The sequence below is a fragment of the Monodon monoceros genome, unplaced genomic scaffold, assembly GCF_005190385.1.
Source record: "Monodon monoceros isolate NGI ecotype Baffin Bay Population unplaced genomic scaffold, NGI_Narwhal_1 Super_Scaffold_11, whole genome shotgun sequence".
Taxonomy (NCBI): domain Eukaryota; kingdom Metazoa; phylum Chordata; class Mammalia; order Artiodactyla; family Monodontidae; genus Monodon; species Monodon monoceros.
This window is the reverse complement of record NW_021703767.1, coordinates 113,303,593-113,316,472: the sequence shown is the minus strand read 5'-3', so window position 1 is coordinate 113,316,472 and position 12,880 is coordinate 113,303,593. Positions and strand designations below refer to the sequence as shown.

At 34.2% G+C, this 12,880-nt stretch overlaps 1 protein-coding gene across 2 annotated transcripts in view; it reads left to right on the top strand.

The window, feature by feature from the left end:
* The window catches only part of TSC22D2 (TSC22 domain family member 2), a 50,687-nt gene extending 38,533 nt beyond the window's left edge, over positions 1–12,154 (top strand). The window contains exons 2-3 of one of the 2 annotated variants that reach the window (XM_029214350.1): positions 9,351–9,402; positions 10,422–12,154. In XM_029214350.1, the coding sequence (XP_029070183.1) occupies positions 9,351–9,402; positions 10,422–10,682 (313 nt within the window). In that variant the 3' untranslated portion in view covers positions 10,683–12,154. The remainder of the gene's footprint in view (positions 1–9,350; positions 9,403–10,421) is intronic. The other variant, XM_029214351.1, reaches the window with a different exon arrangement.
* Positions 12,155–12,880: the final 726 nt, after the last annotated feature.

Here is a 12,880-nt window from a genome sequence, read left to right as displayed (position 1 = left end):
CCCCCTGCATTGGAAGGGTGGAGTCTTAACCACTGTACCATCAGGGAGGTCCCATAAATTCTGATGATTTTAGAAGTTGGTTAACCATCAGCTTCTATCCCAGCAGACAAAGGAGTGGTTTTAGAATATCTAGAATGAATATATGAAACTATCAATACATCCACTATATTACTTTTCAGTATAACTATGTTATTTAGGTTTTCGTCAGTTATTCTGAACTAGACATCAGTTGGCAAAATTCCTTTCTAATCCCTATCCTTTTTTTTTAATCTCAGGTACCAGTGTACATCTCAGTCTAGATAATTGTCAGTCATAATACTGTTTTCCCAGTCTCCAGGAAGTAAATTAAAGTAGCCAAGACTATAGTGTCAAATTTTTAATTTAGACTTAAGCCCCTTGGTTATGTATCCTTCACTCCCCCATAATTATGCTATCATCAAATTGCCTGTTGCTGCTATGTAAACAGTAAAATGAAATCTCTTTCAAAGAGAGTCTGCTCTAAATGTAAGCACTCCAACATTGGGGAAAATGCCACCCTCCTCCTACCCCTTTCTCACACTGTTTTCTTTTGCAGTCTGACTCAGAAGAAGGAAATAACTTTTTCATTGTGTCAAACCTTGTCTAATGTTAGTCTAATAAGAAATAACTAACTAATGTATAAGCTCATTTATCTTAAGTAGATATGATTCCATGTTCTTATTCCATTTAAGTATTTAACTTAGGATAATAGAGTATTAAACAAACTTCCTTAGTTTATTGGACTAAGTTTGGCCTGTAGTGGTAAAATTGCTGCTGTTTTACTTTTGTGTAAGTCTCCAGTCTTTCCAGACTAAATTTTTACATCTTCCATCTTGACTGTTTTAACAGAAAAAAAAAATGTTTAGTTTGGCTAGTTTTTAAGTTGTTTCCTTGGAGTAGCTCTTCAAGAAAAAAAAAAAAAAAAACATAATTATATCAGAATTTTACTACCAAATACTAAAATAATTCTGCCAAAATATCATAACTTTGAAGTGTAAAGAGATCTGGAAGAAGAAGGTAAAGTTAGTATTAATCTTACCTGTACCTTCTTTGGAATTCATTTTTAATACAACATTGTGTAAGGTTATGTAGCCTATTGTATCTTAGATATTTATTGGAGAGACTTTTACTATTTACTTACTAGCATCACTTTGAACAAAAATAACTATACTGGGATTATATGGTATAAACATTATTTATACCATATTTTTAAGTGATTTTAATTCACCCTAAGCCAAGGAAGTAAATTTTACAAATCAGAAATGTTATTTATATTGATTGTTTTTTTGTATGTTAAACATAGTACCTAATCTTTCAGAAGGAAATAGTTCCAAATACAAGTGGAGCTGTTGGTCCTCTTCCCTTTCTTCCTTTCTTGTTTCCTGTCTGCCATTTGTTCATGTCTTGAGTTCACACTGTACAGGGAAATAACTCCTTCATGAGTCATTTTCATTTTGGAATGTGTTTTTCAGTATTCTTCACAGTGTAGAGAAAGTAGTCTTCTATCCCTGTTCCCCTTCTGCCTGCCTTCCAGATAAACACTTACCTAAACAGATAAGCACTTTCTTAGTGTGTGTGTGTCCTTCTAGTCTCTTTATTGTATATACAAGCAAATACAATGTGTATTATCTCCCTCTTCACACAAATGATAATATACACACATCTGTACCTTTATCTTTAAGGATCTTCAAGATACATTGCTTCCATCTCAGTACACAGAAAAGCATCCTTGTGGTTTTTTTTTAATAACTGGCTAGTATTAAATTGAATGGATGACTATACTGTGATTTATTTAACCCCTTCCCTATTGCTAATCAAAAGCCTGCCGTTATAAAGTGTTGTAATGAGTAGTTTTGTAAATACATTATTTCCTATGTATGCAAAAATATCTATAGGATAAATTACTATAGATATTTTTGCATACATAGGAAACTGTATACATGTATTTTTGCATACATAGGAAACTTGTAGGATTGCTGGCTCAAAGAATGTGTTGTGTATAAAATTTATTAGATATAACCAAATTGCTCTCTATACGTGTTATACCATTATACCACTTTGTACCAGCACTGTAAGAGAAGAGAAGGCCCATTTTCCCACAGCCTCACTGACTGTGTATTAAATTTTAGTATGTTTGCCAGTCTGTTAGGGAAATAATATCACATTATAGTTTTAATCTCTATTTTTATTATGAATGAGATGTTGAGTACTTTTTCATGTCTTGTGAATGTTCGTGTGAATTCTACCCATCTTTCTATTTGGGCTTCTTGTCTTACAGATTCCTAGAAGTACTTTATATTTTAGGGAAATTATTAAAGAAGCTTTTAAAAAACTATATTTTGAGGCATATAGTTAGAAAGTCCTCTCCTACTCCTCTCCAAAATAGTAAAGAAATTCTTCCTAAATAGGCCTTTTTAAGGTCATTAATACAGATGATATGGTTGACTCTGGACAAAGGGGGTCTGAGGTAGGAGAGGGACTTTGTATTGATGGTATACTTTTTTGTGTATACTCTCTGAATTTATTCTTTACCATGTATATGTATATTTTTAAAAACTTTTATTTTGAGTAATTATAGATTAATAAGTTGCAAAAAAAAAAAGTGCAGGGAGGTCTCAGGTACCCCTTTACCTAGTTCTCCCCCAGTGATAACATCTTGCATGGCTATAGTATAATACCTGAAGCCAGGAAATTGACACTGGTATAAGCCACAGGTATAATCCTTTTTTCCTCTTTTTAAATATTCTTTTCTGGTCAGGATTTTGACCTGAAATTAATTAAATGAATGTGAAATATGCTGAGGGCATTGGTGAGCAAAGTTTTTATAGATGATAAAAACAAATATCAATCTTCATATAAGTATTTAGCTCAGTTTTTTGTTTTTTGGGTTTTGTTTGTTTGTTTGTTTTTGCGGTATGCGGGCCTCTCACTGTTGTGGCCTCTCCCGTTGTGGAGCGCACGCTCCGGACGCGCAGGCTCAGCGGCCATGGCTCACGGACCTAGCCGCTCCGCGGCATGTGGGATCTTCCCGGACCGGGGCACGAACCCATGTCCCCTGCATCGGCAGGCGGACTCTCAACAACTGCACCACCAGGGAAGCCCTTTAGCTCAGTTTTTAGTAGTTCCTTGGTAAAAAGCTTTTTTCACAGTAAGATTGGTTACTTGAGAAAATAATATTTAGTTTTGTGAGTAGCCATTTTCCTTGCTTGTTTAGCATGAATAATAGCTTTTATCATCTACAAAAATCACTTATTTTGTGTTACTGATAATAAAAATCTCCATGGGGCCTTTTTGTGAGTTTTTTAACTCATGAAATTAAACAGGTTGTTTTTACATTGGTAGAACTTATGGTTAATAATTAGAATATGTACAATTTTGAGTTCTTAGCTTAATTTACTGTTAACTTTGTCTAATAGTTTTATTCTTAACCACAGAGGTTTGCATTTGGCCAGAGATTGTCTACATGAATTTTATCTATTTAGGCTCTTTTTTGGAAGTAGGATTGTTATTTGCCCTTAAATTGTGTTAAAGTGTAAATGTTCTTTAAATTCGTCTTACAGAAGGGTGATGGGTTTTTTTTTCTTTTTAACCTTGATAGGCTTGCTGAGCTGTAGATTCATTAGATTTATTTTTTTGCAATCAGTGACTTAACAGTTTCTTTCTAAAAAGCAAAACATACATTTCTTAGAGAAGAGGCAAAATGTTGCCCAGATTAGAATTAAAGCATTTTTAGCACTAATGATGTTATAGAGCTTATTGCAGTGGGGCAAGGGGATTAAGGTTGTAGGTGATTTACTGGAAACAGTACCTGATTCCTGAGGACTGGCCTCCAAGAAAGATTGTAGCTTCAACTTGTAAGTTTAAGAAGAATTGATTTTACCTGGTTTGGGTAAGGGGGCTTTAACATAAGTATTGATATACGAGATTTGCCAACTCAAATAAGTTCTCATCACAAAACATTTTATTTTGTAATTTGGGGAATTCCTGTAGTGGATTTTTAATTGTGTTGTGATTCAACAGAGAAAGTTAGGAGGGTCTTGGAGTAAAGCAAGGTAAATTTTTTTAATAATATTCTGCATATAGATCCATATAATCTTAAGATATCTTCATCTTTCTAACAAACCAAAAGAACCTTTTAGTCCTTAGCAAATAGGTGAACTATACTGGCTGTCTAAAGATCACTGAGCAAGTCCCTTTTCTAAGAAGTGACCTCCCTTGTTTTCAGAGCTGAACCTCTTCTAGGAATATGCTAGATAAGATAAATGGCATATTATGAACATAGTTTAATCTTTGGATCCACAGTTATGGTTTGACAACTAACATTTGGTACTTGGTTAAAGCACTTTTCACAATGTACACAACGCTGGATTTCTTTTAGGCCATTATAGATAGTTGCTTTCTTCCTTTCACAATCTGACTGTTATGATAGGAAAAGCATATGTTTTGACATTAATTAGGTTAGGTTTTAATCCTCTCCCTAGGGTTGTGTCTGAATAAGTTACTTGGCTTCAGTTTCCTCAGCTGTAAAGTGAGAGTGTTGCTCAGGCTTGTAGTAAGGACTCACTTAAACAGCGTGTGCTGCCATGAAGTGGGCAGTCATTTGTGTTCTTTTCCTCTACCCTGTTGCTTTGTTAATAAGCATTTGTGGGATTTCCCTGGCGGTCCAGTGGTTAAGACTCAGTGCTTCCACTGCAGGGGGCACAGGTTGGATCCCTGGTCAGGGAACTAAGATCCCACATGCTGTGTGGTTGTGGCCAATAAATAAATTTAAAAAAATTTTTTTAAATAAGCATTTGTATTGAGAAAGGAGAAGAAAGACAACGTAGCCAAAATGTAATAGAGAAGAAATTTGCACTATTTTTATCTTAAACAGTAGCCATGATGTCTCTGTACACATTAATAAAGAAAAAAGTTGATTTCTCATAAAAAAATTTTCTTAAATGTGAGATCAAGTTAGCCTAACTGTGTCACTGGTTTTAAGTTTTAGAGAGGCAAGACGGGATGATTTGCAGAGTCATTGAGCTGAGAGCATGGATGAAACAGTTAGCCTATTAAGAAGGATGCGGGCTTCCCTGGTGGCGCAGTGGTTTTGAGAGTCCGCCTGCCGATGCAGGGGACACGGGTTCGTGCCCCGGTCCGGGAAGATCCCACATGCCGCGGAGGGGCTGGGCCCGTGAGCCATGGCCGCTGAGCCTGCTCATCCGAAGCCTGTGCTCCGCAACGGGAGAGGCCGCAACAGTGAGAGGCCCGCGTACCGCAAAAAAAAAAAAAAAAAGAAGGCTGCAAATGTAAGAACCTTGTGATGCCGCAGCAGAGGTTCCTATCTGGCCTCTTGTCTTCTCAGTGAGGTTGCAAGTAATCTATTGTGATAAGAGTAAGCAGGCCTGGGAAGAAAAGCTGTGGTGGGGAGCCAGTTGGGATGAACTAAAAGATGAACAGCATGGAAATCAAATCTAGCTTGGTGTGCCATTGATACTTTTAAGTTTTACTTTTCTTATGAATGTGATTGTAATTTACTTTATTTAAACACTAAATTCAAGCTCATTTGGTTCTTTTGGGAGCCGCAGTTCCGGTAAATGAAAATTCATTATATAAAAAGTGATTTAGTCATTCTTTTTTTCCCATAGTTCTGTATTTCTGTCCGTTCCCTCCATACCCACAGTTTTTTATTCATCTAGTAAATGCTAATCCAGTTATGATTTTATTCTAAAAGAGAGACCCATAGTAACAGAATTATCCCTTTTTATATAGCCCTATGTAGTTTAACAGAATAGTTACAAAGTCTTAGGAAGCCTTCCCTTAAGGAACTTAAGTTCAGAAACTGGTTAATCATCTAGTTATAGCGTGGTGAATACAATAATAAGAAAGAAAACAAGGCCTAATACTGTAACATTAGGTCAGGGAAACAAGTGAAAGGAAATTATTCATTCTGCTTCAACTGATCATTCTCATTTTAAAAGAGCATAAAGCCCAAACCACTATGTTGACTTTGAACACAATGGAAAATTTGTTTCCCTCATTGAAACAATATTCTTAAACCATGTTCTGAGATCTTGAAATAGAATACACTCTTATTTGTTTATATTTAAAACTACCATATTGGTATCTTTATTAAAAATCAGGCTATTTAAGGCAGTGGTTCTCAAACTTTAGTTTCTTTCAAATCACCTGGAGGAGTTATTAAAATAGATTTCTTGGGTCCCACCTCAAAAGTATCTAATTCAGTAGGTCTGAGTGGACCCGAATATTTACATTTCTAACAGGTACCCAGATGATGCTGATGGCTCCTGGTCCAGGGACCACACATGGAGAGCTACTGATTTATTCAAACTCAGAAAAATGTAATGGCTTTCTAACATGAACCAGTAATCGTTTCTAATCCAATTACTATCATATTGACTCTTTCAGTATGCATTTGAGCTCCTATGTGCCAAGCACTGTTCACTTCTTCACAGAGGTGAAGAAGATAAGCCACCTCCCTCAAGGAGCTCAGTCTAATAGAGTTAACAGTGGTAGTATTATTTAAACTCACTTAATCCTCACAGGAGTTTTGTGGATTGGGGTATATAATCCTTATTTTAGGTAAAAAAAAAAAAAAATGAGGTCTAGAAAGGTAAAATAATTTCCTAGAATTCACAGTGATTACATGAAGGAGCCAGAATTTCCTGGTTATGCACTATAAAAAGTTTGTGATGATTTTAGTGGGCCACAGAAGGGATGGAATATTTGGTTCTACCTTAGGAAATCAGAAGGTGTTGCAGAAGAGGTGGCACTGAGCATCTTAAGGAACAAGTTAAAGATAGCCAGATGAATTGGAACTGTGAGCATTTCCAGCTGAGGGAGCAGTTTCTGCAAAGCCATGGAAACCTGAGAGAACGTATGTTCCACAGACTGCAAATAGCTATGTAAGACCATAACACAATATACCACATGGGGTATGAGAGGAAAGGAGACCATAGAAAGCTGAGGTCAAGGTCGTAAAGGGTTTTGTATACAAGGCTAAGAAATTTTTTTTAAGTAGAGTTAGGTTTTTTTTATTATTACTCTTCTAATTTTCATCTCTAAGCCAGTGGTTCTCAAAGTATGATTTGTCTGGCAGCAGAATTGGCATCACCTGGAAACTTGTTAGAAATGCAAGTTCCTGGGCCTGACCCCAGACCTACTGAATCTGAAAGGTGGAGCCCAGCAATCTGTGTTTTAATAAAACATCTAGATGACTCTGGTACATGCTAAAGTTTGAGAACCTCTGCAGTGGGTTGTAGGATTCTTGATAACAGCCTTCAGAGTGGCCAAAGGTGACTATAGTGATAGTAATTGTATCTGTGACTGATTTGATTCTGTTAAAGTACAGTGTTTAACAAAATTGGAATAGTAATACCTTTTAAGGGAAACATATCTTCAACATGATCCATTTATACTTTGCAAACCTGTTCCTCCGTAGCAGTAAAAGAGATCTGAGTCAGGACTAGAGGTTATTATATCAGCAAAGAATAGGATGCTAATTATTGTTCCTTAGCTGAGGGAATGGTTTGGAAACTGACCAGGTTTTGTTTTAATTATCAAAAAAGAAGAAGAAATAAACCTTTTTTAAAGGTTTTTGAGGTTTATTTGGGTTTTTTGTTTTGTTTGCTCATTAATATGTAAAACTGGTGTTAAAGTTAGCATTTAAGATATCCTATTTAAAACTGATGTGTTAAAAGAATTGAATGTATTTAAGTCATGAAATGACTAAAACTATTTCATTTTTTCCTTGACATAGAAGTAAAAAATAAAGTAGAATCTAGGATTCTCAGGCAAATTCTAATCTAAATGCCTATCACTATCTTTTTTGCCAAATCATGACCAGTGTTTGGTGAATTTATCTATGTGGTGTCTGAATTGAACTTTACATTAAAGTTTATATAGTTCTGTAGTTTTTAGTTACATGAAGCCATACTTTGCTGTCTACAAGCATTTAAAGCCTAACATATATAAGTATTTATTAATGATCTATATATCCTTTCCAGTTATTAGGTATACATAAGCCCCTTTTCATCTTAGCAACAGCAGCAAGAAGTGAAGTAGTATGCTGTAATTAATGTGCTTAATGCACAGATAAACAAGCTTAGTGTTTTCCACGCATTGACTCAGGATTTAAAAGTTCAAAGTCCACTGAGGCATTGACACCAGCCCCTTCATTTTACAGATGAGGAAACTGAGGTCCAGGGAAGTTAAATAGTTGATTACTGATGGTCATATAGGTAGTTAGTAGCAGAACCAGGATTATAACCAGATCTACTTAGATTATAATAAAAAAAGGCACCACTACATCAGACAGGATATTTCTGAGGCTCAGTCTGATAGAACATTGAGGGTCCACATCATCTAAAGCAAAATAGTCTTCAGATATATTAGCACCTAAATTTAGCACTACACACTAAATGAAGAGTATGTAGTAAAAGTTTTGTATAAAAGTGGTTTAAAGACCTCTTTTTGTATTGATACAGTAGATTAACATATCCTATTTATATTTACAAGAAAATCTAATAACTATTCTTTAAAGTTTACAAAAACACCAAGAAAAGGATATAGATCCTCGCTACATACATGGGAAAATATAAACTGCCAAAGAGAACAATTATTCAGCCTCCTGTGTCATTATCACAGAAATGATAAGGTGATATTTAAACTTGGGATGTACTTACCAGCTAGACTATTTCCAATTATCTCTAGGAAGAATTGGTCTAAACCACATACCTTAGTAGGTGATTTTTGCCAGCTAGTAAACTACAGTCAAAGCATACAGGTCTGCCAGAATGTTGAGTTCCTTGTTAACCAACCCTGCAAGTACTGCTTGCCCAGAAGCCCTCTGAATCATTTTTACAAGCCAGTTTTTAAAATTTAAAAACCAGACATTAAAATATAAAATCTATAGTAGAAAAATCATCATCTGAATTTAATGCAATAAGTAACCACTGGAATTTCTACATGAAAGGCAATTAGAATATATAGTTGGTAAATGAAGAGATGTGGAGGGGGTACTGTTCGTTCAAAATGTATCTTAAGTTCACTGAATTGAGAACTCCTGGATAGAATTGGGAGTTACTTTTTAAAGTAGCATATATATGTCATTGGCAAATTAGAAGTATTGAAACTACAAAGATTTTTACAAGCCATCTGTTTATTGAGATCATTTTCAAAATGAGAGCTCTGAGTATGAAATTGTGAGAATAGACTAATAATCTATTTTAAATTACTATTTTTGGTTTTAAGTAAAACACAATTATTTTAAGAGTTGGAAGGGAGCTTACATTTTTTAGAATAATTTAATGAAATATTCTAATTTTTTCCAGTGCATCTGGGGGAGGTGGTGTAGCCATTGACAACAAAATAGAACAAGCAATGGTAAGTAAAAATTTATAGTCCTCTCATTTCAGAGATTGTTGGGTTTCATCAATTCTAAAAAACAAATACCTAATTTCTTTAAACCAAGATGACCAAAGTGTATTTTTTGATAATGAGATTTGGTTGAAAATGCTAGAATGTTGAGAATTTTTAGTCTATAAATACCAGTGGAATAGATATTTCCCCTACTTGAACATGTTACATTTCATGCCATTTTGGGGAATATACATAATCAACATGCATTTGATCCCCTAAATATCTCCGCATCAAAAATAATTTAGAGACAAAAGACTAATAAAATGAAAACTTCAGCTGGAAATCTTTTCCATCCTTTGGTTATTTACAGTGACTCTTTTACTCAGCTTTAATAAATAGACTTGTTTCTGTTGATTCTGATTTCTGCTATTACTATCAATTTTTTGGTTTTCTCAAAGATATTCTACTCATATTATTTAAAATATTTTGATTCAAGTTATTAAAACCATAGATCGATTATAAATAAAGGCCACTGGTCTCAAACTATTTTGTTTTTTAATCCTGAGGTTCTAAAGTTGGAAATTGCAGGTCACTTCATCTCTTAAAGCAGTACTATAACTAGTTTATTATCAGACAGTTTAATATCCTTTGTTCTCTTCGTCTGACGTCTAAATATATGATTTTAAACCTTTTTTTAAATTCTAATCTTATATTAATTGACAATTTAAGGAGCTGGTATTTTTTGAAATCACTCCAAACTTTGAAAATAAAATCCTGGGCTTGCTGCCCTAGTTGGGAGCTAGATTTTTTCTACCCCATCTTCCTTAGTGTCAATCAAGAAACAGTAGAAACATTAAAAGCAAGAGCAGGAAAACTATATAAATGTAGTTTAAATAAACTATATTTATAGTATAAATATAAATATATAAAACTATATAAATATAAAACTGCCTGATGTTTATAAGGCACCAGGTAGGCTAGAACCAAATAGCAACTCCTTTCCCTTTCACTCTTTTTGACATTCCTAATTTTGTTCTTCGCAGGATCTGGTGAAAAGCCATTTGATGTATGCAGTAAGAGAAGAAGTGGAAGTTCTAAAGGAACAAATAAAAGAATTAGTTGAAAGAAACTCTTTACTTGAACGAGAAAATGCACTGTTAAAATCTCTTTCAAACAATGATCAGTTATCCCAACTCCCAGCCCAACAGGCCAATGCTGGTAGCACTTCTCAACAGCAAGCAGTGATAGCACAGCCTCCGCAGCCAACGCAGCCTCCGCAGCAGCCGAATGTGTCCTCAGCATAAAGCTTTCTTGCCTCATTAAGAAAAAAACTGAAAGCAATCTATCCTTGTGTGCCACTGGTGTTCTTTCCACTTTATACGAAAGCAAGTAGCCATGCTTCAGTTGTGTGTTTGGCCTTTTCAGTATTAGACAATCATTCTACAAGAGCTTTTCCTCTCTTTGAGATGTCATGCAGTGCTGTTGATGTCCAGTTTATGTCATCAGTACACAAGGAGAATAATAGATGGGGTGTATTAAAGAGAGCAAAGTTAGCATTTTACCTGGTGCGCACGAGTGGGGTCTTTTAAGAGCTTTGGTGGCTCTCCCATGTTTCCTATTATCCATGGATTTACCCTGAGCCTTCCTATCGCATTATAAATAACAGTTCATCTAAAGAGCCACTTTTCTTTCAATATCAGTAACATTTGCCTACATAAGTTTTCATTTATTTGTGTTTTATTTATTACAGGGCTGCTATTTTCATAATGTACATGAACAATGTCACAGAACTTTTTTAATTTTTTTGAATAATTATAAGTATCAGTAAAGGAATTGAAAGACAGGATTGCATTTAATAGATGAAACGTTTAGGCAATAATTGAACAAAAGAATCCTGGCATATTTCTAACACTAATGGCAATTTACCTTCGGTATTTATTTTCAGTAGTAAAGACCCAGCTTGAATGTAAATTTTGTATAGTGTAAGTATGAAGAACATAGTGCAACTGTACAGGTAGTCACCAGTTATTGTGATATAATAAATAATTGGGCTATTTTGATGAAGAAAACTTTGTTCATTTGTTTCTACTTTCTAATAGAGAAATTGCCACGATTCCTCTGCTTTTTGACATTTCGTATGACTTTTTTTTCGGGTGGGAATAAAAAGCTGTGAAATTGTTCAACCTACTTTGTAACCAAAGAAGCAAAGCTGTGTAATGGAGTTTTGTTTTTGTTTGTTTTTTTTTTTTTATAATGCACATTCTTTATGTATTTTTATTTAGTGTTCTCTCGGTCACAATTTTCTTTGCTGTCTAGCATGATCTGCATGACCTATAATCTTTGAACCACTTTCGTACCTCATGTTTTTATCCAGCACTCTTATTGTAATATGTACTAGTCTGTGAACAATGTCAAATAAAAAAGAACGAACAGGTAGTATGGTGGAGCTGAGCTAGTGTACTATACACTAGTTGTAAAAAAAAAAAAAAAAAATAATGAAGTGAGCCATCTTTTTGTTCATTTAAAATGGTGTTTTGAATTTCGTATGCAGAAAACGTTTTGTTACATTGCAGATTTTAATGTATTTAATAAATGCAACATGCAGATTAAGTGCAGTGTATACTGAGTATTTAAATTAAAATGTACATTTCATAAATACAGTTTCAAGAGAAAGCATCATTTTGTGTATACTAACACATTAAGTATATGTCAGAAATTGATGTATAAATATATATTTTAACACATTTTCTGAAATTAAACTGCAGTTTTGTTGAAATATTTGGCTCTATATGTGTTCAAAATTTAATTTGATTAGATTTGTATTTTCAGAGTTCCAAATATTCCTTCAATGAAAACCTATGTTATTAATGACTTAATGATGGTTCTTAAATTTTCCAAGTAAAATAATTTAAAGAATGCAAGAATGGTGAGCAATATTTGTACTCAATATTCATATTATGTCAATGACATTTAAGTAGGAAATCCTTGTCTACCAGAACTTTTACTTGAATTCAGAAAGGTGCCTGTAGAAATTAACATGCTCTGTATCTATAGCCAACTAGCTAATCAGGAGTTAATAAGAATCAATAGTTAGGTCTTTGCATTAAAAGAAGATAAATAAGTGTTCTTTATCTATCTAAAATTAAAACTTAAATAAGTCACAAACTAAATGCATAAAATCAGAGTGTACATGGGATTTCCAATTATTTTATATTCTAGTTAGGCTGCAGGATATATTCACTAAAAACACAATTTTAATGTTAATAGAACTAACTAAAGGAACTAAGTACTTAGGCTTGAAGAAGCAACCTAAAGATATGAAGTAAGATTTTTTAATAGAGCCATCCCAGGTGAGCTAGAAAGTGAAACTTCCACGTTGGAATGTTAACCAAAAGGCTCACCGGGTGCACCCCTCAAGTGCGAAAGTGTGATATATAATACAGGTGGAAAAAAACGTATTAGAAAAGGTTGGGGTTTATGTGAAAATATAAATTTTGGTGTT